This window comes from Mirounga leonina, unplaced genomic scaffold (genome assembly GCF_011800145.1).
Source record: "Mirounga leonina isolate KUSES-001 unplaced genomic scaffold, KU_Mleo_1.0 Mir_108, whole genome shotgun sequence".
NCBI classification, from domain to species: domain Eukaryota; kingdom Metazoa; phylum Chordata; class Mammalia; order Carnivora; family Phocidae; genus Mirounga; species Mirounga leonina.
This window is the reverse complement of record NW_023270237.1, coordinates 3,969,918-3,997,412: the sequence shown is the minus strand read 5'-3', so window position 1 is coordinate 3,997,412 and position 27,495 is coordinate 3,969,918. Positions and strand designations below refer to the sequence as shown.

Below are 27,495 nucleotides of genomic sequence, written 5' to 3'. Positions count from 1 at the left end.
TGCTCCAGAGAAAATATTTATCTTTTCCTCACCATTATATTCCCAGTTCCTAACATTATGCCTGGCAACTGAGGCATGAGTAAATCTTTGTGGACCAAGTAAACAGAGAGTGACTTCTGTTACCTGCCAGGAGAGGACTGTGGCATACAAAGGAAGTCATAGACTTAAGAGCTCTGGGTTCAATTCCCGACTCTGCGGTTTGTTAGTCAGGTGATCTGGCGTGAGTTGATTTACCTCTCTAAGCTGTAGTTTTCTCATCAGTAAAATGGGCATACCTGTATTCACGCAGGATTGTGAAGACTAAAGATACTGGATGCCAGCTGGGCACCCAGAGGGCTCTCAACAAACTAAAGACACCATCCTCACCATCACTGCCACCACCATCTTCATCATTGCTGCTGTGATCCACTTTGGAGACAATGGGGTGGAAAGAACCCTTGTGAGGCTCTGGGACTCCTCAGGAAGAGCTAACAGATTGTTCACACCCAAAAGGAAACAGATAGTAACATTTTTTATTAAATATTACAGTGGATCAAAAAGTACAAAATATCTCTTGCCTGCTATGTGATTGGGAAACTATTGGCACGTAATACAGTATCAAAAGCAGTAATAAGTACAATTTGGAAAACATACAAAATTGAGTGTTTATAGTTTGGCTCAGCATTCTTCTGGTAGTGTTTAAACGAATGCAAAGGTTACTCAATAACCTCTCCATTGGGAAACTATGTAATATCACTGGGCCATGTTGCTATATACAAATAATCACCTTACAGAGCATAGAGGTTACATAGCTGGAATCACCAAAAGTATACAATATTTACAACACAGGAAAGTTTAAAAAAGTATAAACAGCCGAGAGATTATGCTGCTATTTTTCAGACATATTTCAACCATGGGGAGACAAGCAGAGTATCAAATACATCAACAGCCAACACTGGGATTTAAGTGCTCAAGATAATCATTGCAATGGTGTGGGTCTCACCAGGGCAAACTTGTTCCCATTTCTCTTTAAAACTGGGACAAGAGTGACACTGGACCAGATGGGACTTGGCTGACCACCACCAAATGTGACTGTGGGACAACGAGTGAAGAGAAAGAAATGGTTCTCCTTGAAGGCACACTACATAAAATATTTTTGTGGGATCACCTTGAAATTTCCATCAGACACACCAACACACTGCAATACAGTACTTGAGAATTCATGCACCAGGTCGGAAAGTTGTAAAGTCAACACTGAGTTTTAACAAACCCTTCTGTATATGCCCTGATAAACAAGTGAACTGAAGAGCTTCTAGCTAGTAAATAAATAAGTCAGTCCTGTGGCAAATACTACAAGTTCCAATCACTTACTAGAAGAATACTTAATTCTGAAACTCAGTTGGGCTGGGGTGGTTTTTTGTGTTGTTTCTTTTTTGTTGTTGTTTTTTTGTTTTTTTTTTTTTTTGGTTTTTTTGAGTTGCCAAAAGTTAAACCAGAAGTTGCATGGAAAGGTTTTTTTTTTTTTTTTTCAATATTATTTAGAATCTCCAAATCTCCAGTAAATCACGGACTTAGTGCTATTTTGAATTGCAACATTTCTTGGAAGCCACGCTCAGTAAATAGATTTATGACTCCATTGCCAATTAGATTCCACAGTTTCCTTTACTAAACTACCAATAACAATGGTTTGATTGCACAAAGAAAGGCTTGTGCAATTCCATTCAATAATAAGGCCCCTTGAACTCAAACAATGCAAACAAAGCCCCATTTAAGACTTTTAAAAATGTAGTTCTCAGCCAATGAAGAATTCAATGGTCTTTTTGAAAGATTTCCAAGATCTCTGTTCGGAGTTTTAAAACAAATAACACACTGCTTCTGTTGGGAATGTATACCCCCATTTCTCTTTATTTGTCCTGATGTTTTGCTGAGGGTATGAGCTTCCTCAGACAGAAACAGTGAGTCTCCTCTCGGAAGAGATGAGAAAAACAAAAGCTGGACTATGTTAACATTGTTTGAAAAATGGTGTGATCAAATTCCAACATGATGAAACCAGACTGAAATCACTGTAGCGGGGAAAACAAATGCCCATATTCCAAATGGATAGGTGAGCTCCACCAGGGACAAGCGGGCCCCCATTTCTTGGAGAAACAAACTCCTAGAAACCATGCACAATCTAGCCCATGTCTGCTGCAGAAACACTGGAGATTCCGTGTTCTTCCATGTCGTCTGATTCTGCGATCATTCATCTAGTGCAACTTTCTTCTAGGTGTCCTGGCTAGCCATTCGGCCAGCTAGAATTGAGATCTCTTTCCCCCTCTATCTTGTGCAATAGCAGGATAATCTGCACTTACACATTTATAATCTATATTCTACTAGTCTATCTATGGTTCTATTAAATATATATATATATGTAAATATATATATATACGTGAAATTCCACAGGAAGGTAAATAATTAATTGAAGCAAATGAACTCTTAACACTAGATCTCTACATTCTTTTGTTTCCACCTTTGGATATTAAGTATGTTACATTGAATATTTGGCTTCATATCATGGAGACATTTCAATACAAATGCACGGCATGCATGGCTTTGTGTAAGAGCCGCAGTGTCATTGTTTATCAGTTGTGATTATTTTGCAGTCGAGTTACCTACTTAGAAGTTGAAAACTGTCATCAATTTTCATAGAATTAAATATCTCAGAGGTAAAAGACTGGCTAACTATGGTTCTAATGTCTACTGGGAGTGTTGGGGGAGGGGAGGGTTGGCTGGGGAGTTCTTCAAAGCAGTCGTATCAGCAGGGATGGGACTTGGAAAGAAAATCCACTCTGTATCGATGGACTTTCAACACACTTAGAAAATGCATCCACCTTGATGTTACAGCTCAGCAGCGAATGGAATAATGTGGCAAGAATGACAATACACACTCTGCACATCTTTTGACTGCGTGAACAACTTGACCGTTTCTTCCAATGGCAAAAGAAATCATAAAGTGGACCAACGTATTGCCAGGTGGTTAAAGACATGACGCACGCCACCAAGGGGGCGCGCATCCACCCAAATCTAACGCCCCATAAACCCAAAGAAGATGACTTTCATTTGAAACGGGTAATCCAGCATACCAATTCTCCCCAAAGATGTGGCCTGGGAGGTTCTTCTTGGGAACAACAAGAGACCAACTCGATGAAGGCAACGTGACTACCTATTACTCAAAAGACCACAGCCCAGGGAAGGTATCTGGTGCCCGGGCCTCCAGCCGCTCGTTCTCTTCCGGATAGTCGAGCTCCATCTTCTTCCCAACCCCCTTTCCCACACTGTTTAAAGGGATCAGTGCCAACACCAATGTAAATCATTTTGGCTTCTGTTCTAATTTCTGAAATTCCTAAAATATCTGTGCAGCCCACAAATATGTCCTCTAGACTCTTGTTATTCAGCAGCTTGCTGCCAGTGAGGTTTTTGTTTTTATGATTCCTCTGGTATGTAGGACAGTTTCACAGCCTAGATAAGGTAAGTACAATGCTCGATATTTTCACATAACCCAATACTTCAAAGCAAAGCATTTGGCCGGGTAAGCAGTGTATAAGCTCTTTCAACTATGCCATTTATGAGGAACAAAATCCTTAAGTTGCGGATCTGCAAAGGAACATTCTTTGCACTATTGTGTGCTCAACTGTTTCTTTTTCATTTGTTCCACTAGAATCAGTTGCTTCAATTTGTAAACAATAACTTTACCACCCAAAGCTGCTCAAAATGATAAGATGTGGAAAAATTACAAACACACATCAACAACTAGGACAGTCAGTCAGCCTTGAAAACAAAACAAAACAAAACAAAACAAAACAAAAAAAGACCTGCAAACAAAAGCGATACTGTTTAATTAAAAAAAAAAAAAAAAAAAGGACAAGAAGGAACTGGGAGAAAATGGAACTACCTGTATATAAATTAGGTGAGCAAACAGTGATACGGGTAGTTTTAAGAAGCAAATATATACAGTCATTTTAACAGTGTTTACTTCTCTGGATTGTTTAATAGTGTCAAAATGAAAGACCTATTGAAGTTCCACTATACATTGCATTGATTGAACCTTGGAGAGTTTTAGGAAAAGAGGGGCATCCCTTGGCAAACGCTTGCCAGTCTTCCTTGCCCCTTCCTGTGAAATGCCTGCCCCCCCCATTCTTTTTTTTTTTTTTTTTTTTTTCTGCCCAGATTGTTCCTGACCATCGCAACTCAAGACGGGGTCTTCTAAATTCTTCCCGGACACGCATACATCCCTTCACGAGACCCTCGTGCCAAGCGACCCATCTCGGTGCAAGGGCATCTGTGTTGGAAGGAGCTCAAGACTGACCAGCCAAGGCTGGAGTCGTCCCAGAAAAATCAGGTATGTTCACCTCCCCTTCGCGGCCCCTGTGGCTGGGGCTGATCTCACCTCCCCCGGATTAGAAGAAATTCTGCCTTCTAATTCTCCAAGCCGCCCCCCCCAGGGCTGGGAGGGAAGCTCCGTTAGGCACGCCGCGCCGGACGCCGCGCAGAGCTGGGCTTACAGTTTTGTACTGGGGTGTACGGACGACAGCTGAGAAGAGGGGAAGGCAGCTTGAGGATTTATAGCAGCCAAAGGGTAGATGCTGTTGTGCAAAAGGTCCCCGTACGAACTTCCTACGGGGGTGGCCGCGGCCAAGTGTCTGTAAAGCTGCTGAGAATTTGTCGGCGATGTAAAAATCCCCCTCTGCATCACCAGCGAGTGGAAAGCCAGGGGCTGCATGAGTGGAGAAAGCACGGTCTGGTTTTTCAAGTACTGCAGCGAGTGCGAATAGCCGGCCGGGAGCCTGGAGTTGAGGCCCGAGCCGCACAGGCTCCCCGAATACAGACCTGGGAAGATGGGGGAGGAGAGCGGAAGCTTGGGGCCTTCCGGGGCGCCCCCCGCCGCACGGCCGCCGGGCGCCGCCTTGCTGCCGTCGCTCTCCGGCTCCGAGGCCGCCTTCTCCTTCCCACCGGCCTCCTTGGACGCGTCCAGGGGAGACACGGCCCGGGCCTTCTTCCCGGCGATCACCAGGTCCAGGTCCTCCAGGCTGCGCTTGATGGGCCGCGCGGCCCCAATGTTCTGAGGGCTGGCTTTGCGCTGCAGGACCGGGTGGACCATGCCCTCGATCTTCCTGAAGTTCTCCAGCCTCGCGTGCTGAGGCTTCCCCGACCGCGACAGCGACTCGGCGTACTTTTTCGGGGCCGACGCGGTCATGGGCGAAACCCGGCAGGCCTTGGGGGGGCAGTCCCGAGCCTGGCTGTTCATGACCTGGAACTGGGAGACGCCTTTGCTCTCCTGGGGCCCCGGGGCCGCGTGCGCCAGGCCCAGGACCTTGCCCGTGGGTTTGTGCAGGTTCTTGGGAAGGCTCAGATCCGTGGGCTGGTCGTCCGTGGGGGCTTCCGCCGCCGCCGCCTTCTTGTCTTGCAGATGCAGCGACGCGAGATAATTCACGTGGAGCTTCTCCTGGTGTTTGTGGGAAGGAAAGGAACTGTTTTCCGCTTCCCTGTACATGTCCCTGCAGGCGTACTTGGATGTCTGCTCGTTGTGAAGATGGTGCTCCGTGTGTCGGTATAGGCTGTGCAGGTGAGGAGACGAGTAGAAGTCGGCCAGGAAGCTGGGCATGTGGGAGTGGGGCAGCGCCCTTCTCTCTAGGAGCTTCTCCTTGCCCTCCTGGATGTCTTGCTTCAGGACATAGGAGTCAGCAAGGGGGCTGAGGTGGTGCTTGGAGAAACTGCAGCGGTGGGGGTCCGATCGACCCAGCTTGTCGTGCTTAAAAATGTCACTGATGCTCTTCCTCTCCTCCGCCGGCTTGCTTCTGAAACTCTGGACGTGCTGAATCACCGAGGGCCGGCTGACCGCCATGTGGTCAGTACCCTGGCCGTGGTGGGCCTGGGACAGACCCGAACACAGGTCATCCCTGGCCATCAGTTTCTTTTTGCTGATCAAAGGGGGTGGGGAGCCATAGGGGTAGCTGCTGGAGAGGCTGGCCCCACTCACTTGGGACAGAAGTTTCTTCTTGGCCAGTGGGGACATGATGCCCGGGTTGCCCCTCGAGTAGAGCAGAGGGGTGTAATTAAGTCCATGGTTCTCATTCATGGGCCCAGTCAAGTCTTTGTCTTTGAACATGTCAAATGACTGAACCACGAGGACCTTCGGGGTCTGCTTGAGCGCATTGTGGATGTCTTCGCTGCCCAGCTGGTCCACCTTCACGGTGCAGTTGGCGATGTAGTCCGCCATGGCGGGCAGCTTGTCATCCTCCAGCTCGCTCTGGTTGGCCAGGGGGGGCTGCGTGGTGGTGAAGCCAGGGAAGGGTGCTTCTTGGAGTTCACTTTCGGGGCTCTCGGTAAAACAGCAGGGCTGGGGGTCTTGTTTTGAGTCCACAAGAGCACTGGGAGAGGTGAGGCACTGTTTGCCAGCCCCCGGCACCAGGGCCGGACCCCTTTCAGGGGCCGCAGGGGCACTCGGGAGCGGAGGAGCAGGCTCCTTCTCTGCCACCTTCTCTGCCACCTTCTCACTGTTGGCACCCTGATCTGTGTCGTTGTCCTTTTCTGGGTCTGCTCTAGACCCCAGGGGCCTCGCTGCAAAATCCTGGTACCCTTCCATCTTTTTCTTCATGTCTGCTGCTGGGAGAGGCTCAGTGATGCTCTTCTGATTTAAAGTCTCTTGTTCCTTCTCTGGCTCTGATGAAACCTGATAAAATATTTCAAAAGGCAGTCAGAAGGAAGCCAAATGCATTGACACATTTTGCTATGAAACAAAATATTACACGCAGCAGTTTTTCTTTGAAAACAGGCTTGTCAATCAGCTCAGGGAGTTTCTGTAAAGCTTTATTACCCCCCAATCACAGCTCTAAACAAAGAAATCTAAATTATGGAAACATTAGGGTAGAAATGCATATTCGCTCAAAGTCCCTTGTGAGACACCTATCAAAATAGCAAAGTGTTCTGTACTGACGGTATGCAATCTTATCACTCCTTGATTCTAATATATAGTTTAATTCTGAGGTTGTTTTCTTGTCAAATCAGTCAATTATGCAAATGGGTTTTAAATTACATGTTGTGCTTTATGACACTTTGGAGAAAGATTTTTTTTTTTTTTTTTAAGCATCTCTCTTTCAAAAACCAACCAACCCCATGTCAACAACAAGCAACAAACTTACTAGAACCCCTTGCCTTTCTCTGAGAGAGCAAATCCCATCCCAATGTGTTCAGTACGATGCATAAAATTAGCAATGCGTAAGTGTTAATTTCTACTCAGCGCCATATGACATGCAGAAAATGCTAAAATACTGGAAAATTATGCAGATGCAACACCAGCCTGTCTACCTGAGGGACAGAGGGACTCGAAGTCCTTCTAGGCTGCAGCAAACTACATTTCTATTAAAGCTAAAAATGAAGTCATCAAAATGCAGGCAGTGAGCACCGCCCCAAATACAGCTTTTCTGCTCACTGGAATATGTTGTAGTCAATGAGATGGATGCTCTTTATGTGTCCCTATTGACTGAAGTTGTGGGCACAATTTGACCCATTCATTGCATTATGTAGCTGTGCAAAGTTTGACCTTAGAAGGTCATTTTAACTTTCCATCTGTGACCCAGCTGGCTGACAGGCCCTTTCAAAACTGTCACGCTGTCCTGACATGTCCTAGAGAACAGTCACTAAACAGTCGTATCGAGCTGGTCTTCTCCCCCAAGCCCTGCCCCCACCCCCCCAGTCTCATCCCTTGAACGTTGTTCTTTGTTAAGAAAAGAAGTGTTGAACACATTAACATCTTTGAGTAAGATTGAGGATGCTGGTGTAGGGATGCATAGAAACAGACATTTTAAGGAATCACACCCTTTCAGAGATGTTTCTCCTTAAATCTACTTGAAGATATCCCTGTGTTTTAGGGATGTGTTAGACCTAAGAGCTTTTGCTTATCGTCTTTCTTTTCTTCTCTCCCTCCCTTCCTCTCTCTCTCTCGATTTCTCTCTTTCATACTAATAGCTGCCTTTTCCAGTACAAATATCATTACTTGTTCTACATTAACAATCATCATTGGTCTCTTGAGCTTATGCATTACATGAAAATACAGAAAAATGAGTACAGCAAGGGAAAAAGGCAAATTGCATTTAAATGTTAGCTTCTGATGGGGCTGTGGTTTGAAGTGAAGCTACAGGGGATACCCAGTCTCATGGAAGTTTCTGTGACCTAGGCCGTTGGTTACACGGAGGTCTGTGGTTGTCACTGGAAAACAGGTTTAGGGGTTCTCTGAAAGCTAGGCAGAAAAAAGTAAAGGACCCTTTTTCTAGGATGGCATTTAACAGTCTGCCTTGACATGTTACATGGTACCTTCCCACCAGGAAACTTGCAGTCTAGTGACCTGAAGACAGTGGGTTTGCCTGGCACAGCTTTATAAGCCCTCCTATCTCCACTGAGTTCACTGCTTTGTATTGAAAACATCAAAAATTAAAGACAATAAAAACACCAATGACAACAATAAAATTCAAACCCCCAACACACAGTCAATGAGAAGAAATACACCTGGTCAAACACAGGGGTCTATGTTGGAAGCGGGGAGCAATTCTTACCATACGGTTGACTTAGAGAGGGTGTGAGATTCCAGGTCGTTCAGATGACCTGACCATGATACCCTTTGACACTCCAGATACTTACAATGCCCCGAGGCATTGGGACCTATAAGAAACAGGGAGTCTGAAGGCTTTAAGGGTTTCTGTGAGCCGGAGGGAGCTGGGCCCTAATCTTGGCAATAGGCATCTCCCACGCTGATGGGCTTCAGGGCAATGGGCTGAGGATTCCTCCCCCACCTCACAAAACAACCATTTCAAACTTCGTCCCCAAAGTGGAGCCACTCAAAGGTCAGCTGGCTTCTGGCCTCAGTTTGTCCTCTGGTGCTTTGGCAATGCTGTAATATGGTATCTAATAGAACTCACTGATCCAAAACCCTATAATAAATCACCAGGCCAACAGGATAAAGGAAGAATGGAATGTGAGCCTTAACTTGGAATTTCCTTGCTTTTGGCCATTTATGTTGCAAGCTTGCAGATGTTTAGAAATCTCTCTGCATCATCTTTTCCCCCCCCATTTTTTTAATTACTAAAGCTTAGAATAATTATGAAACAAAAATAAAAACAACAAAGTCTTTTCTTGGTATTCGTAGTATCTTCTTACACAGGAGTCAGTTGGGTAGGTTAATTTCTAGTTAGGAGGTTAGTGTGCATTATGTGTGTGTGTGTGTGCGTGTTTCAAGCCAGTGTTTAATTAGGGAGTCTCTTATGTGTTCATTATAAACCTGATTTTTAGGGGGTGTTTAATATCAGCACCAAAATTCCCCCTGGGGTTGGATCCTAGAACATGCTGTCTCCAAATGTGGCTGCTAAGTTCTTTCTTTTTTTCTTTTCTTTTTTTTTTTTTTTATGGGCAGCAGGGTTTTTTATTATTCATGTTGAAACAGAGCCCAGATCAGCCTCCATGACTGGCTGAACACTGACGGGTAATGGCTTCTACCAAAGAGCTGTCGGGGGCTGTGGGCAGCTGGGGCTGGTTTTAAAAGGTTCAGAAACTACCTGTTAACATGAGAGATAATAGTGGTTTCAGAGGAACAATTTCAAAATTCTCCTATAAATATGTACTTAAGATATTTCTAAATTGATCTCAACCCAAGGCTGTTGCATAGAGGTCAATTATGGGAGGCAAAAGAGTCTCTGAAGTTTCGAGGATAGTCCTGCAGAGACATGGCCCATCATTTCAACATCCCTCCTTGCTAGAACCCACAAAGCGTGTTTCAGAGTCACACCAGCTCCTCAGATAGACTGGCTGTGAAATGACAAAGAAGCCACATCTTTCACACTGGAGCCCCTTGGCTTCACAGAGCTGAAGCTCTGGCTCCTTCTATCTCAAAGCTGGCATTTGCTCTCAGTTTTCCACAGGATGTTCCCATCTTTCTAGATCCTATTCCTGGCCTACCCCATCCAATAGCACGCACTGCCTTACAGCTCCCAAGTAAACTGACAGATCCCCCCTCTGGGGAACTGTGAAGCTGAGATGGGGGCCGTTCTCAGTCTGGGGCTGCAGGGGTGCAGGGACCCGGCTGTGGACGCAGGGCTCTGGGAGACCCGGGACAGGATGGGTATTTCTGTGGAGGGCGACTCACCTCTGATGATTCCTGGGGCTTCGGGGCATTCTCTTTTTCTTTCTTGCTCTTAGGGATTTCATGTTTGATGCGTTTGGTTCCTGATACTTTTGTTTTATTCTCATTTTCCTGTGAACTATTCTCCTGTTTCCGAGGTTTGATTGGAGGCAGGGGCTTATCTTCCTCTCCTTTAATAAACCTTTCATACGGCAGGATTAATCTGGAAGGATATCAGAAGAGATGATCCATCATGGGAGGCAATTCCAGGAGCATCGAAGCTATTGGGGTTTAGTTTCTCTTCTCCATACAAACGGTTTATTGAATGACTCCATCCCCAGTGACGCCAGTGCATTTCTAGAAACTCACTCCACAGTTCAGGGCTCTACTTTTAAGTCCAAAACCAGAACCTGGTAGCTTACAGACTCCTTTGCAAGACACCTTTCTGGTTTTGTGATCTATACACCAAAGATACCAATGGACGCAACCAGAGTTAACATGGGTTAACATGGAACCTGGCTAAGCGCTAACAACAGCACCGCAGCATAATAGCAACACCCGTGATGGCTACCATCATTTGATCATTCTTCCGACAGTTATTTATGGAGCACCTACTGTGTGCTTCGGGTTCCTGGCACTGAGATACAGCAGTGAACAAAATATTCAAAGGCCCTGACCTCATGAGGATGATATTCTAGGAGGTACTGGTATGCCCCAGGTTAATGTCCTAGATACACTACGTAGATTATTCCGTGTAATCTCCACATCTTTGCCTCAGCATCACATCGTTTGTTAGAGATGGCATTTGAACCTCGTTCTGCCTGCCTCCAGAGTGTGTTTTCATTCATGTCAAAATATAAACCAGACACCTAAGATAAAGAGGCTAATGGGAAGCAAGCACAGTGGGGCTGAGAGACAGCTGTCTTCAACTGAGCTCCGAGGCGGGCAGGGGATTCCAGAATGAGCTCCGTTTTGGGGTGCCAAACAAAAGAGGTCCCCGGGGAGAAGGAAGGAGGACAGACCACTCAAGCCACAAAAATCAGAGGGCTGAAAAATTCAAGCACTTTAATTATATAACTTTTAAAACAAAGTACATAAAATTGTTCTAAAAAGAGAAACATCAAACAGCTCTAGTTTTAATCTGTTTTCCCTTTGCGACATAGCTCTTGATCTGAAAGGGAAAAATAGCTGATGTAATTAAAAGGGATGGATTGCATTACAATCTCAGTTTCAACTTCAGTGATTAAAGTTTTTATAATGCATTTGGTATGATTAATGACTCACTGTGGGATTAATACAAGACTCAGCCTTAAAAATATGAACTTTAATACAGCAAACATAATTTGTTTTAAATAAGACAAGTTGACTCAGTGAAGAAAATGTACTTGGCTTATAAACAACATAAATCTGTTCAAATATTGGGAACCCTAATTATTTTTAAACTAAGACTTCCAGGCAAAAACTTCTTTGGTTTGGATATCTGTTAGCTATCCTGAAATTGGTTTCTAACCATGCAATCTGGATCTCAGCTCCTTAAACACACACAACTGTTCAGGTTTGCGAGTACAGACGTGGGGGCATTTGTGATAATATTTCAATGTTCAATGAAATACCAAGTAAATTATGGGAAAATGAAATCCCAATTTACAACGTATTAGAAACAAAATTCATTTACTGAGCATGCTCGGACAAGGTATGTGCAAGGAGGCGTGGATAATAGTTTCGAGCCCTCCATCTGGCAGTGGGCCAGCCATGAAGATCAACACAGCCCATGGGGAATAGTTATCTTCAGATCCCATTACAAACTGAGTTTAAACATGTTACAGCTGCTAAAACTGGAAACTGTTCTCTCTATGTAGACTTACTAAAATAATATATGGCTGCCAAATACCTGCTTCCCACTGTAATATTACAGTTAATGTTTATATAATAAAAAGCATAACTAAGCAGAAGAAGAGAGGAAAAAGCAATCTTGTTCATACTTGAACTTATCCTGTCTCGTCTGTAAAGTCCCCAACCTTACCCCAATCCCTTTTATCTGCAGGGTTCTGCCGGGGACTTGATCCCCTTTAACATCGGCAGGTTGGGGATTTTTGTCTGGGAGCGAAAGGCATCGAATATTTTACACTGGAAAAAAAATGTTTTAAATAGACTTTAATGAAAACATTTTTTATTGTTGGGACAGATAGGTTTGTTTTACTGGTGTTTGGTTGCCATGGGAACCCGAGCAGCACTGAAGTCTGGGTATTCCGACGGTGGCTGTTTGCTGGGACCACCCTTGCCCTTGACTTCATTCCTTATTGAGCCGGCGACACCTTGAGGAGCCCGCCTTGCAGAGAGTGAGGGGAGAGGGGGAGAGGAGGCAGAGAACTGGGTGGGGCACACACCCAGCCCGGGCCCCAGAGGACCCCTCACCTCCCCACCAGGCCCTCCAGAGGGGTGGGCGCTAAGGAGACTTGAATTTTCTCACACAACTTTGCCAATTCAAGAAGCAGGGCAACATTTCCATTTCATTCCTTTTTTTTTTTTTCTTCCTCTTTTCTTTCTTTCTTTTTTTTTTTTTCTTCTTCACTCAACTCAGCAGCTGGCTGGTCGACAGCAGTAAAAAATACATTTCACTTTGCTGGTCAAAGGCCTAAAGCCAGAAGCAGGAAATGTGGAATTAAATGTTTCTTGTATCTGGAAAGAGGCATGACTAAGGTAAAACTGAATCCAAACACAAGCCTTGCTTGTTCAAGACTTCCAGAGGGAGAGTCTATGGGAGCGAGTGTGTGTGTGTGCGTGTAAAGGTCGATTGAGTGGTCTCCCCCCTTCTAAATCACTAAAAGATAATTATAGTGGCTCAGGGAAAAAAGGTTCCCAAAATAAAACAAGAAAGGCAGCAGCTAAAAGGAAACAAGTAGAAATATGACCAGCTAAGCCCTGAAGAACAGGGCACGGTCTCGCCCAGCACACAAACAATCGCTGTTCATATAGTGATTTCCGTTTGGTGCGATTTTCATTGAGTGTTTTTTCAGTTATCCTGTCACAGTACAACACAATTACCCCACAGGATATGATCTTATCATTTGATTATTAGAAGTTTTTACAGTGCAAGAGGATGAAAGCTATTATAGGTTTCTGAACATTTAAACGTTTAGCGTACATGTGATACCATTACAAACAGGTTAGCCAATATTAAGGTCAACATTGCCCAATGCAGGAAGCTGAGGAGGTTCATACTGTATCAAGAATCTAGTATAATGCAACATGCCTGTGCCTTGCGGATGATTATTCCTCAAATATTTGTAGTACAACAAAGATTTAATCAGTTTCTAAACTATACAGATAAAAGCAAAAATGCACCCCAGCCCCCAAGAACTCATTACACAGGAGAAATATTTTCAATGGGCTGCAACTCTAAGAATGTGGGCTGGGTTTTAGGTGGGCGGAAGTAATGGGGAAGAGAAGCAATATATTCATTAGAAAATCCAGAGAGATTTTTACCCCTGATCTACATCTACTCTGGGAATTGAAAGCTAGGCAGATAAATGGGCCTTTATTATTATCCAGATTTCACATTTCAGATTAGCAAAATGCTTATTTACGAAGCCATTAATGGTTCTGAAATAGGTAAGCCATCATGTATTAAAAAATAACATCTTTCCATAGGCATAAGATTTGTAGCAGCATGAGATTTTATTTTCCCTAGGAATAATACAAGAATAACATTTTCCACCCCAAAGCAGAAACAGTAGGGGGGCCTTTTGCTATCACCAAGATTCTTATTAAATTCAGTCACTGTGAAAGCAAGATTTTTTTTCTCCTTCTCCTTTCTCTTTTTTCCCTTTTTAAAAATAAAGACGACTCAAAATCAACCCAAGTTAAAATTAACAAATCAATAGCATTATAACCTTGATTTATTAGCATCTGAGCTACTAAATTATCATCATACAAGAAATTGCTGGTTTGAAAAGATTTCGGCTTTGTTAAATCTAAAGTTAAATAATGGTGCGCCGTCTACTAGGTTTTTAGATCTGCCTCATCTGATATTATGAAAAATTCAATACATTTCTCTACAGCAGAATCAGGGGTCAGCAAATCTATTACTGTAATGTAAGTAATCTGGCAACCTGCCAACTCTTTCTCCCTTTTATTATTCTCTTTAAACACCAAGGCAGATAATTTTATATTTACAAATTCTAAAATCCTCCGGGGTCTTGCCTCTCTTTCTCAACAAAAACCGGCAGCCTCACACTCCAGAACTGTGTATGGCACATGTCCTCATCATTTGCATTTCATACAAAAGAAGAAAAGACTCTTCATCTTTATTAGGCAGCCTTCCCCCTTCCCTCCCCATAGGCAGAGGGAAAATAATGTCAAATCTCATCTGAACGAGTAACCACTAATAATCTTCTGTATTGATTAATGCCTGCATGGAATGACTGAACTTTGGGGCCAAAACATTGAGCAAATAGTGCTTAGGAGGAGAAATGAGAATCCATCTATTTATAGAGCTCTGCAAAACGATATTATAATACTGTCTAGAACTGATTCAAATTTGTTGGAGAGTTGGGGAAAAAAGCAGGAAATTTTTAGGTTGTTCAAGTTGATCCTCGAACTCACCCTCGCTACCCTGTAGACACTTTTAGGGCATCAGACGTGTGAAAAAGTCTAGGCCCAAAGATCTGCTGGTGCCCTTGGAACAGAATATCTTAGGGGCAGAGGGAAAAAAAGTTGGTGTGCAGGTCAGGGCAAAAATGCTACTGCTATTCTTACACGTATTAGGTTTTTTTCACAGTCGTAGAAAAGAAATGACATATTGGTTCCACTGGGGCTTCGGACCTGATCTGATCCCAGATGAAGTCATTATACCTCCAAGCTGATTCCAGGGTTGATAAATTCTAAGGCTTGGCCAGACATTTCCCTTCTCAGCCAGAAATTGAAAATATAACTTCACTGCGAAGTGTGGGAAGCAATCTTTCACCAAATATGGAGCCAATAGAAGGTATATTTTTCTTGTTTGAAGGTGATGTATGCACACTGGTTAAGGTTCCAAGAAGAATAGAAAGTTTCTAATCTCACATACGGTTCACCTCTCAGGGTTCCAGACCACGACCAAGATGGCCAAAGAGCCTTTGGGTGATAGGCACCACGACCAAAGTCAAGTACACAAATGTGCTACGCCAGTGTGCACAAAAGTGGGATGTTTCCTCAGTGGGCACAACACTCACTGAGTACAGAAGAAACTTTGTTCCTGTCCTTTTAAAAGCCAAGCTCCATCTGAGAAAGATGTGGGCCCTGGGTAAAGATCTCCTTGGTTTTATGGTGTGAGTTCCTGTAAAGCAGAAAAAATAGTGTGCAGAGTGTGAGAAGCAAAATATCAGTAACCAAGAGAGCTGAGAAAAATGTCTCCAGTATCCCCCTCCAACAGATGAAGAGGTGAACTGAAGGCTTTGAGCATCAAACCATGGAGCGAGAGTCCGTGCTGACATGTAGGTCACAGAGAATTGAGCCCAAGGCAGGACTCATGTGAGCCAAGAAAGCAACGGGAGAATGCCGCATGGATTCTGTATAAAAGACTTAGCTTAGATGAGCTCACCAAGGGTAAACTGTACCGAGCTCTTCAATGAGGAAGTGGGTATAAATCACATCATTTGTATTCTGTGTAAGATACCCAAAAGGTCTGTGGCCCATTATTATCAACAACAATACATGGCCACTTGTCTTCAGAAAAGCTCTTTCTTGGGAAAATTACCTGCCTACCACTACCTACTCAAGAGGCAGTAGAAGGTGAATGAGAAACTTTTTTGAAGGCACTAATTCTGTCTCTTTGCCCCTGGAAGTGGTGGGAGAGTTGTTTCTTAGACCCATTAATGACTCTGACACCTTCCTCTATGGTCCTGGAGTGGCTGTAACCCTAAGCAAAGAAAGAAAAAAAGGAGCCTGCCAGCAAGATGGCAGCTTGACTCCTATAAAGGATTGTCAACATGAGAGAGGTAGCTTGAGGACAGCAGGACCCCTGAACTGGAGTTGTGTTGGTCTACGAGGATCTTGGTGAAAAGGTGAGGTGGGAGGGTGGGGAGGACAACTTCTGGTTGTTCTTATATATTGATTAGGCATTACGATATTAATAGTGTCCACCATGTATTAAGTGCCTCTTAATACCAGGCATTTTGCATACCTTACGTCCAACCATTACAAAAAGAAGTATATACAGATACATTATTTTATCCTCATCTCATGGATGAGGAAATTGAGGTTCAGAGTGAAATAACTAAATGACTAGTCAAAGGCATGCAGCTATTAAGTGCCAAAATTTGAGTTCAAACACAGATCGGCCTGCCTCTCTGAGCTGCCTTCATATCAGCAGGGTAGTAGTGCATTTTCATATCTTGTCTAAAAAGCACCACCAATGAGGAGGTATTGAACTGATCATCCCTAGCTTAAGAGAACCCTAAGCCCTTAAGGCACTAAAAAAATCAGGGTGAGCATTCTCCTTTTCTCAGAGGCCATTCCACAAAGAGTCAACCCATTACAACAGAAGCAGCCCTGTGGCTCGGGCACTGGGCACAGTGCTCCTCTTACAAAACGCCAGGATAACTAGGCCAAGATTCTCTAAAAGGTGGCGACTCTGGTTGGATCAGGAGAAACTCAAGAACCATATCCTCGATGAATTCCAGCCTGTAGCACTTAATTTTACACACACACTTGAGGTTCTCATGGCCTCCCCAGCTAGAACGAAAGCTCCTCAGGGGCTTTGCTTCTATGATGCCTCCTTGCCACTTCTAAAAGGGTCTAGACCAATGTTAGCCCCAGGCCTTTCAACTGAAGACCTTGGGATGGATTTCAGAAAGGCCGACTTTATGCCCCAGGGATTGAAATACATGCTCACAACAGAGGACACAGACCATACACAGCACTCAGCCCTCCAGAGTGCCAGCAGCAAAACAATGACTAACTCAGAATCCAGTTGCATGGATCCATTTCAAGGGCAGATGAACATTATTTCAAGATTAATAGACAAATGTAACTACAGTGTTTTCAACATAGTGAGCACCCCACCAACGAAGGCAGGCAGTGTCCATTGTGTAAAAACAAGCAAACAACTATGGCATTTGGGTCCCACGTATGTGAGATACCAGAGGTTACAGAGCTTCTGAAATGTTCAACAATTCCCCCGACATTTATTATTTTGATCGAACTTTGTAATAACTTGTATAAAACCAAAATGTTCCAAGAGGTTTTCAGTGTAAGAGTTAAGGATATATTTTAATGGTAAACAATTACATTCTTCTATCATCTGATACTTTTTTTCTCTCTTTTTTGGAAACAGGCTCTCTGAATTTTCAATAGTTCCTTTGTGAAGGCATCTGTTACTCACGTAATTGAAAAGATGTTTGTGCAGTGGCATGCTTGAGAGTACAGTTATTTAATCTTAATGATAAAGCCCTGAGGACAGAAAATCATAAGTAGAAACCTCTTGTTATTTATCAAAAAGAAAAGGGGCTAAGACACCTAATCTATTCTCACATTTAAATTCATGCTTGATGAAAACTATCAATAAAACATCGGACCTGCAAAGTTTCTTAAATACTATAGCCAGGTTCAAAGGGGTGAGAGTAGGGGGGTGGTAGGGAGAAAACAAAAGTGAGACAATAAAGGAGTCTGACAAAAACTGCTGTTTGGCAAGCTTTTTTTTTTTTTTTTTTTTTTGGGTCAAACAAAGAGCTTGCTGTAGTTTACAGCATGACACACACACTTGATTAGTTTGTGCCCGAGGGTGTTTTTACACTCTAGAGTGTAAACTCTGACTTCTATTAATTACAACTTGCATTTAGAGGCAAATTTAAGAATTTTTAAATAGAGATTTTTTCAAAGGCTGTTGTTTATTTTTTTTTAAACAGAAACCAGTTTTTCTACTCCAGGGCCTGGCGAGGGCTTTGTTTTCCTTTTTAAAAGTTTCTTGAAATATCCAGGCATTGGAAAGGTATCAGAGCATTTTAAGCATGCTGAGTGATATAGAGGGAGGCTTTTGCTTATGAAGTTATCGGACTGTCCTTTCAGGAGAAATTCTGGAGGTCTCCAAGAACAAGCTTGGTGGGGTGTAGACAGAAGAGCAGTGGCTGTGCCTCAGCCTGCCTGAATCTTGGCACCTTGTTAGATTTTCCCAGGGCTGCTGGCTGTGGATAAGAGCCAGGAAGCCTTCTGCGGGTTTGGGGAAAGGTTGATGAGAGGGCGTATGTGGCAGTGCTGCAGACGGCTACTCGCTGTGCCCATTGGCCAGAGCCCCCATCACCAAGCCAGTGTTTAGAAAGGAGCTGCAAGTCCATAGACCAGTCAACTCCACCATGGGTGCCCATGGGTGAGGATGGGGCATGGTCTACCCATTGGACTTCGGGGCAAGACAGTCAATAGACACTGAGAAGATAAACTGTAATACCTGCCTTGGGTGTATCCAGTTTGGAAATTCAGCCTTAGTATTCACCTGACAGCTTCTTCTACCACCTTATTCCCTACCTCCTGACACACATTTCCTAGAGGAAACTATCCTTTTTGTTTGGACTTAATTTAATTCATTCAACCCCTAATCCCTGAGTCCCTGATATGTTCATGATGCTGTCCTGAGTGCACTGGGGAGACTCCAGGAAAGCAAGAGCCCATGATCCATATCCTCAAAATTAGTATCTTCACTGGTCTCGAATTCAACAGCTGAATATTTTAAGCAATATATGATGATCCTCAAGTTATAACCTAACACTTTAAGATCGAGTTCAAAGTCTAGATCCTCTTGGAAGACTTTGCTCATTCCAGCAGAAAATCTGCTCTTCTCCTTTGATCCCTGTTGAACTTGCTATTTGTATCAATTACTTACTTACCTGAGGTTTTTTATAGCCTTAAGTATCTAACTCTCTTTCAGGTATGTATGGACTATGAGTCGGATCGTATGATAAGTTAGGTAAGCCAAGGATCACAGCACCTTCCGGTTCTAATGAGTCGGTAGTAATGGCCTGGGGGTGCCATACTGAGAAGGGTTCTGAAGCTGAGCTTGAGCTCATGGAAAGCAGTTTCATGTTCCCTTCGCAATTTCTGCCATGAATGTGGTAGCATGGGCACCTCCTCATCGTCTGCCAGCCCTATTCCAGACTCTCTGGCTCATACGTTTGCATTATCCCAGAGGGTGCTGTGCATGTGGTAGACGTTCAAAAAACACCCACTGGCTCTTGAGGGCAGCAGCAAAGGAAAAAGGCAGTCACTCAAATGGCAAATCTATCCTACCCCAGAAAAAGAAACCAGCCACTAGGAGAGGGCTTCTCACCAATTTCAAATGTAATCTTAGGCTATGTCGATAGACTGATCCCGCTACATCCCAAGAGGTACGATATGCTCTATCTGGAATCGCTTTGGGTAGCCTGAGTAACACAGATTGGAGGCATCCACATGACAGCAGGCCAAGCTGGTGAAAATCCGTAAGTCGTGCTCTGAGGCATGGCTGAATGGACTAGGAGGACTTGAAGTGAGAGAGGAGCCAAGCTTATGGAGGCCCATCACCAAGGAAATGGCATGCACTGAAAGAGTCAGCCTCAGAAGGCAAGGTCGGGTCAATGGGCAGCCACAGAAAGTGTCTTGCTCAGCACGTGGCAGAGTGTTTAGATGAAAAGCACCTTCAATGGTGGCTCTTCTTTCTTGCCCCCCAACCGCAGGGCATTTGTGCAGAGACTGGATTAGCCCAGTGCCAAAGATGGTTCAGTCCTCACAGAACTTGGCAGCCTGTAGGCTACCTTTGCCGTGGGGTGTGTTTAGTTTAACTTGTGTAAAATATTTTCAGAAATCCTGGATCTAGTATTTGTAAGCCAGGTGACTTCACATAAAAGTTATCAAGAAAACATGGAAGGTCTGACAGTACTGAGCCTCCATCTGCCCAAGACAATGGTGTTGGCTGATCCCACTGGGCCTCTCTGGCCTGGGCTATGTGTGCCAGCTTCCTACTCTCCTACCTGGCCACCTGCACCACCTCCCCCATATACATCTGAGGTTGTGACCAGTGGTGTGGAGCCAGGCTCCCTCAGCGACCTGACGGGAAGGACTAGATTTTTAAATTTCCTGTCTGTTGCCGACAGACACTTTTGTAAAATTCAGAATTCATGAAAATGAATTAGTAGAAAAATGAAATTTAAAGCAAGGCACATAAAATATAAGCCCCAATGTTTTATTACTTTCAATGGACATAAAATTATCCTGGCAGGCTGCTGTGTAAGTATAACATAACACTCATTTGTTAACTGTTCTGTTCACACGAGCACACACGGGCCAGAAAGCCTCACTCGAGGAACATTGGTCTAGAGGATGACTGAGGCACCTCTCAGATCTCAGATACTGAGATCTTGCCCGTGTCTTTCTGAATTGGGTCTTGATTAACTTCAGGGGTATCAAAATGAGCAAGACTACATCACATTGTGTCCTGGACATAAAGAAAGCTGTAACTCACCTTACTTTCCCCTTTGACTTTTTCCTCACAAAGTGATTAGCTGAGTTCCTTAGAACTTGATATCTTTTTGGCATTTACCTTAAAGCACGTATTTATCTTACTCAAAAGGTGACCCTCCCACGCTCTGCCTTCTACCTTCAGAGAAGAAAGGCAAGAGGTTTAGCTGACTGTCACTCGGGTTCTGCCCAGATGCATCTGGCTTGGGTCCGGCTCACCCCGAGTCACGGCGAAGGAAGGCACCCCAGCCCTGCGGCAGGACAGTCTTGCCTGGGGAATGCTCATGGGAAAAGCAAAAGATGAGAATTCTAAATTGGGCATTATGTATGTATGAAGATGAAGCGTCGTTACTCATTTCCCCCATAAACAAATACGTTTGTCTCTGATCTTGATTTTCTAAATACTCAGAAAAGCACATCATGAAGTCCTTTTGCCTTAATGTTCCTTTTTCCATCCTTAATAACAACTTCATGTACTCCTCAGACACACACCATACAATTCGTTCAGGAAAATTCACACCAGTAATCTGGTATTCTGTGTGAAGATTTTTTTTTGCCTCTTGCATGTGCTTAAAAAACATTTTTCTAAAAAGGAAAACACATCTGCACGTGAAAACAAAGTCTTTAAAGTGAATTGCTATTCCAGAAAATCAAGCTAAGAGAATTCCATAAAAATAACCATTTTCCTTTTTTTTATTCCTTTCCTCAGAAAGGTGATTTGGGACACCTTAAATGGAGAGTCAGACAAGGAAGAAAATGTTCTACGTAGAAGGGTCCCGCCCAGCCAGAGGTGGGCATTTTTCTCTGAGTTACAACCTATAGTAACTTTACTATAAATCCCAAGCAAGAAGTGTCTAGAATAACCACACTTCATGAGCTTTGCTGAGTTTGAGACATCCACATAGCAACAGTCTCGCGATGGGGAAACATTAATGCTTTTTATATTGGTGATCAGCTGTAACATGAGCAATTAAGTACAGTAGTAATGGACTATGGCCAGGAGCCTGGTACTAATATTAAAAACTGACAGAGATGAATAGGTTTGGAAGCAACACCAGGCTGACAAAGACATTTTTATGAAGTGCTTGGACCTATTTGATTTAAACCAATCAGAGGCAAGTTTGGACGAGTCAGGCCTTCAGCGACAATGATGCATTCACAGGCATTGTACCATTTCTGCTGTGCCTTAAATAAAAACACCCATTGATTCTTTTCAACAACCCACACTTTCATTATTACACTCATTAATAAACCAAAAGTGCCCAACTAATATACAAGTAATATTTACTGAGGAACCAGCTACTTTTTTCTTGTTGGAAAATGAAAACATTTACTGGAAACATGAACCGCACCACATGAAAAATAAATCAGTGGATAATGCATAGTAGAGCACTCATTTCTTCTTCATCTTCGAGGGAAGCAAAGCTGGTGGTAGGGAAATAGGAAAAGGACCACGTCTGCATATTGGGGTGAAAAGAAGAACACGAGATGACTGGTTGCACAGGATGAACTTGGTCACCCTGATCTGATGGGAAAGGTTTGAAACATGTCCACGGGCATCTCCAGACTAGATGTTTGCCCACAACATCCTGATCTTTTTCAACTTCTTCAACCTTCTTGAAAACGGTGGCCCTTCACCAATCTAGTTCTGTCTGTTTTGTGTTAGGGTAGCCTGTAACTAGCAAGAAGGAATGCAATCTACCAAGTCCTCTAAGCACAGTTTTAGCCAAGAGCTTCAGCCTCTTCTTTGACCAAAGCAGAACACTTTCTCATCCCTGGGACAGATCTGAGTGTCCTCCGCCCTTCTCTGGTAGAACCAGTAAAGAGAAGTAAGACGTAAGACAGCCAGAGAAGTTGCCCCCAGACTTTTCTCCCGATCACAACACACAGGAACATAGGTGATTCCTTTCAGATTATGATTGGCTCAAAATGAGTGAGTCTGGTATAATTCTAAGTGGAGTCTCCTTTTTTTTTTTTTTTTTTAAGATTTTATGTATTTACTTGAGAGAGAGAGAGAGCATGAGCGGGGGGAGGGAGAGGGTGAGGGAGAAGTAGATGCTCCACTGAGCAGGGACCCTGATGTGGGGCTCCATCCCAGGACACTGGGATCATGACCTGAGCTGAAGGCAGCCACTTAACCAACTGAGCCATGCAGGCGCCCCCTGGAGTCTCATTTTTTTTTTTTTTGAGTCAATTATCTGCAAATTTTAGTACTTCACTATTGTTAACTACTAACCACTCAAGACACCCCTTGTATCTGATCTCAGCAATGTGAAAGGGGCCTAGATGGTGAAAGGATATACAAGGAAGGATGAAGGACCTTGCTAATTGACCCGGGACAGCTGTGTTCTAACCTGGGTTTCTATCTCTGTGTAGGGATTTCCATATTGGGGGTCCCACTTGGCGGTTGACTGTTGTCTCAGCCCCAAATCTACTCTTCTGTGCTCTGCTTGATGATGCTGGGACTGGGATTCTGCAGATTACATGTCTCTTTTATCAGCTGTCTTCCTTTTGGGGTCCTGCAAATGGGGCCCGAGGAGCCCAGGGGAGGGGAGGAAGGACTCCTTCTTTCTATTTTGCTTGCTGTTCATTTCAGGGCCAACCCAACAGTAATTTAGCAGCAGCAGTTGGTTCCAGCCTTTAGCTTCTGTCAACAATCCCAGAACAGTTTTATGGCATTTGCTCTGAGGTCCAGCACCAGCCAGGGAGCACTGCCTCTTCAGGTCTGAGCCTAGCTCCGTGGTGTTCCACCTCTGAGCTCAATAATGATCAGCAGTGGTTGGGAGCCTCTCCCAGGGAGGAATCTGAACCCCAGCTCTGTGAGGCATACTCTCTAAACTTCTGGGTGGCAACACCCTAACCCCCTTTCTCCTATTCTCTTGACCCCAGGGAACCTGTGGTTATTTCCTCCATATTAACATTGTGCTTTACGTTTGTTTTAATAATTCCCTATAGTAGATTCTCTTTGTTGAATACCTGGTGTAGTTTTTGTTTTTTTTTTAAGATTTTATTTATTTGTTTGACAGAGAGATACATAGCGAGAGAGGGAACACAAGCAGGGGGAGTGGGAGAGGGAGAAGCAGGCTTCCCGCCGAGCAGGGAGCCTGATGCGGGGCTCAGTCCCAGGACCCTGGTATCATGACCTAAGCCAAAGGCAGACACTCAACACCTGAGCCACCGAGGTGCCCCTCCTGGTGTGGTTTTTATTTTCCTTACTGCATCCCGACTGATACACACTGACCCAACAAATTCTAGATTTAGCAGAGTGGGTGACATAGCCTTTCAAAAAATTTAATCCAGTGGGAGACCAAACCTATATGAAATACTCCTTTACTCCCAAGAATGAGGAGAGAAGAGACATTTTTAAAGAATCTTAAATAATGTTTCCTAGTAGCTAAAGTTTGAGGTATCTCGACTAGAATTTTCCAATTTGACTGATTGAAGGCATTTGGGATTCTACTACTCCAGATGAGGTAAATCATGAAACAAAGTACAGTCTTCAAAAGAATATATCCTGGTATTTCATTTAAGATTGAGGCTATTTTCATCCACATAACTGCTTGAGTTCATTATACACACACACACTCACTCTACTATCAGACCCAATCCTTTTTCCATCCCAAACCTAATCTGTTTTTTGACCATGCGATGCTCTGTAATATGTTTGATTAATTTTCATTCTTTAACTGGGTAAACTAGCTAACAGTTGAGATACGCTCTTTTTTGCAAATTTTAACTATGTGATCTTTGAAGTTTGATGATTCAGGTGTCGGGAACATTTGCAGATGGAGGTACGGGAGGTTCACTATCAGCGAACATATAGACAGAGTTGAAAATACAGACAGAGTTTCTAATGAAAATGCTCTGATTAAAGCCTGGACTCAGAAGTCAACACTAAGCTGAATGTGTTCCCTTCCGTGCTCTTTACACAACACTCACCTGAGATACTGATGCTATTTTGTACTAGGATTTCAGTGGTGCCCCTGTTATGTCCAGTGAGAATGTAGGTTTTATATTAAATACTGAGAGAAATAACACTCACATTTGAAAAACTGATGTAGTATACTGAAAACAATGCTAGGAAGAGTAATAATTTGAATTCCTGTTACCATTAAAAAAAAAAAAAATCCTTGTGGATCATTACCCCGACAAGTAAGGCAATCTCTTGCTACTACTTTGTGGGGATTTTTCATGGGTTACTAAACCCAGCCTAGTTTACTATGATTATATCTACAAAAACTTTCTAAGTTTCATTGAATGGCTATCCTAACAGGGCTCTACGCTAAATGCAACACAGATAAAAATATAACTAAAACTTAACAAAATATGACTGAGAGGTGATCCTCTAGATAACAGTATCTGGAGATGCATTTGTAGGATCCATCTGGGTTGAAGCTGGAATGGTAATGAACTTGGAAAGAGCAGCCGTCACACTTAGCAGTTCTGTTTTACCTTTCAAACTAGCAAGCTAACTGGCCTGTTTGTTCAGCTGTGTCTTGACTTCGTTCCATCCATGACGGTTATTAAAACATACAGACACACACACACACACACACACACACACACACACACACACACACCCTCTGCTTGGATCTTACAAGCTCTGAATTTGAAACCAGGCTGCTGAGTCAGTCAACATGTCAGCAAGGAAATGAAATGCCAGCGATAAAGAAGTTGGTGTGACCCTAACAAATTAAAGATGGACTGGAAGCACAGAGCAAGGGTAACGCAGGAATCTGCTAACAGACCTGCACTGCTGTGGGCACCGACAGTCCTAATGCAAAGGGGAAACACTCCTGTGGAGAGAAGCTTCACAACAGCTAAGGCAGCATTACCTCTTGTTTGCATGATCATCACCTTCTGAGAGAGGCTGAAAGTGTTAGAAAACTGAACCATGCAAAGCTTGGCAAGAAAGGATTTTCTTGGTCAACAGCATAGCCATAGAAGAAAAAAAATACCAAGATGGGGAAAAAAACCCAATGGATCTTATCTGGGGCCAATTTCCTTATTAAAGAAGTGCGTACTTTTCAGTATTAATACGTTCAATATTAAAACATTTCAATGTCCATATGGTTACATGGCAACCCCATAGTAACACTGCAGACTTAGGATTTCCAGAAGCTGAAGGTTCTCCCAGTACATGAACCTACGAAGAATGTACTGAGTAATCTAGGCTTGTGGGGGAAAAATAAAAAGGTATTGTCAAATAGGTGGTCACAGGATAAAACCAAACTAAAAGAACATCTAATTTTAGCCCCTGTAACCAGAGAAAGCCATGTCCCCTAAAAAAATCACAAGGCGGTATGCAAGGTAAAATGCCAGAGGATATTTTCTATTTCCAGAAAGGTCCTTCAGACTTCCCCTTATCTTATCCTTCCCCAAAAGTGTCTTCCAATGAACACACTTTTTTTTTTTAAGATTTTATTTATTTATTCATGAGAGATAGAGAGAGAGGCAGAGGCAGAGGGACAAGCAGGCTCCCCGTGGAGCTGGGAGCCCGATGCGGGGCTCGATCCCAGGACCCCGGGATCATGACCTGAGCCGAAGGCAGACGCTTAACCAACTGAGCCACCCAGGCGTCCCTGAATGAACACACTTTTAATTAAGCAAGGACTTTACAAGAAGGGGCTTCTTACCTTTCATAATGCCTGCGGGTGCAAGTGGCGGCGCTGGTGCTCCCAGGATTACCGCCTAATTCATCATAAATGTGCTTCCATTGTCGGCGGGCTGTTATCTGAAAAAATGGCAACGGGAAATTCAATCTTGCATCATAGGAGATTCACAGTGCCAGGATTCAGTACAAATGCAACAGGCAGAAGAGGACAGTCTGTTCTGGAAACCCAGAGACAGAGAAGTCCAGATAAGTATACGGGGAGACTCGGGGTTTCACAGGGGGATCTCTCTTGTGGTACTTTTCTTGACAATAAACATGGAATTCTGCTTTGGGTTCTATATTGTGTCACTCTTAGAGCATTTCCTCTAAGGCATCTCCCTGGATATTTTATGTAGCTATTCCCCCCACCCCACCCCACCCCCGAGGACCCAAACTCATACTCTGATCCTTTAGGTCATGTTGATAAAGCATCCAAATAAAATAAGATTTCAGCTAAAGTATCAGTTTAAATGAATCAGAATGAACACTGGTTGCTTAAGGGGCGGGGAAATGGGTGGCCAAGGATAGAGGAAAAGAGAGAGGCTTTGCACCAAACTTGCTTTTGTATCTTCCGATTTTTGACCTGTGTGCTGTGTTGGCCACTTCAAACACTAAATAAAATTACTACATAAATTAATTCAATTGATCAAATTGCTTATGGAATTTGCAGTCATCTCTGGCTATATTTTTAATCCAGCTCCTCTAACCACCAAAACAAAACCTAAATCTGAAACTGTATATGTTGCAACCTGTTTATTTTTATTCCCTTAGGTCAGGAAAACGGGCTATCAGTCCAATGCTAGGAAAACGAACAACTTCCGAAGTGAAAATGCGAGCTTATGTCTACTGGGGAGCTGGGTGAACAGAACCTGGCAGCTTGCAATCTACCCAACAGCATACCCTGGTCCTGTTTAATTCCCCTCTTTAATTTTTTTTTGCACGTAAATTAAGATTTTACAAAAGAACAGATGCATCATCTGGCAAATGATTAATCTGGGGAAACCACGTCATCTACTACATCCGAGCAAGTCTAGTACTTCCTTGAAACGAGGAGACAGAGCCCATTCTGAGGTCCTTGTGAACGTTTCTCAACAGAGTTCCAGGAAAACTCTGTTATTGGAATGTGCAGGGGGCAGGGTGTGGCCGAGGTGTGCCTGGCAGTGGCTACAATCTGACCCCGGGGCTTCTTTTGAAATATACCCGCAGAGCTGCCAGCTGAGTTCACTTAGGGGCTAAAGGCAGCAAGCCGAGG

At 43.6% G+C, this 27,495-nt stretch overlaps 1 protein-coding gene across 4 annotated transcripts in view; it reads right to left on the bottom strand.

Moving 5' to 3' along the window:
• Positions 1 to 494: 494 nt before the first annotated feature.
• LOC118019569 (AT-rich interactive domain-containing protein 5B) overlaps positions 495 to 27,495 on the bottom strand; it is a 179,538-nt gene continuing 152,537 nt past the window's right edge. For all 4 annotated transcript variants that reach the window (XM_035018913.1, XM_035018920.1, XM_035018930.1 and 1 more), the window contains 3 exons: positions 26,227 to 26,324; positions 10,151 to 10,349; positions 495 to 6,688 (listed from right to left, as the gene is read on the bottom strand). In XM_035018913.1, coding sequence (XP_034874804.1) covers positions 4,517 to 6,688; positions 10,151 to 10,349; positions 26,227 to 26,324 — 2,469 coding nt within the window. In that variant the 3' untranslated portion in view covers positions 495 to 4,516. The remainder of the gene's footprint in view (positions 6,689 to 10,150; positions 10,350 to 26,226; positions 26,325 to 27,495) is intronic.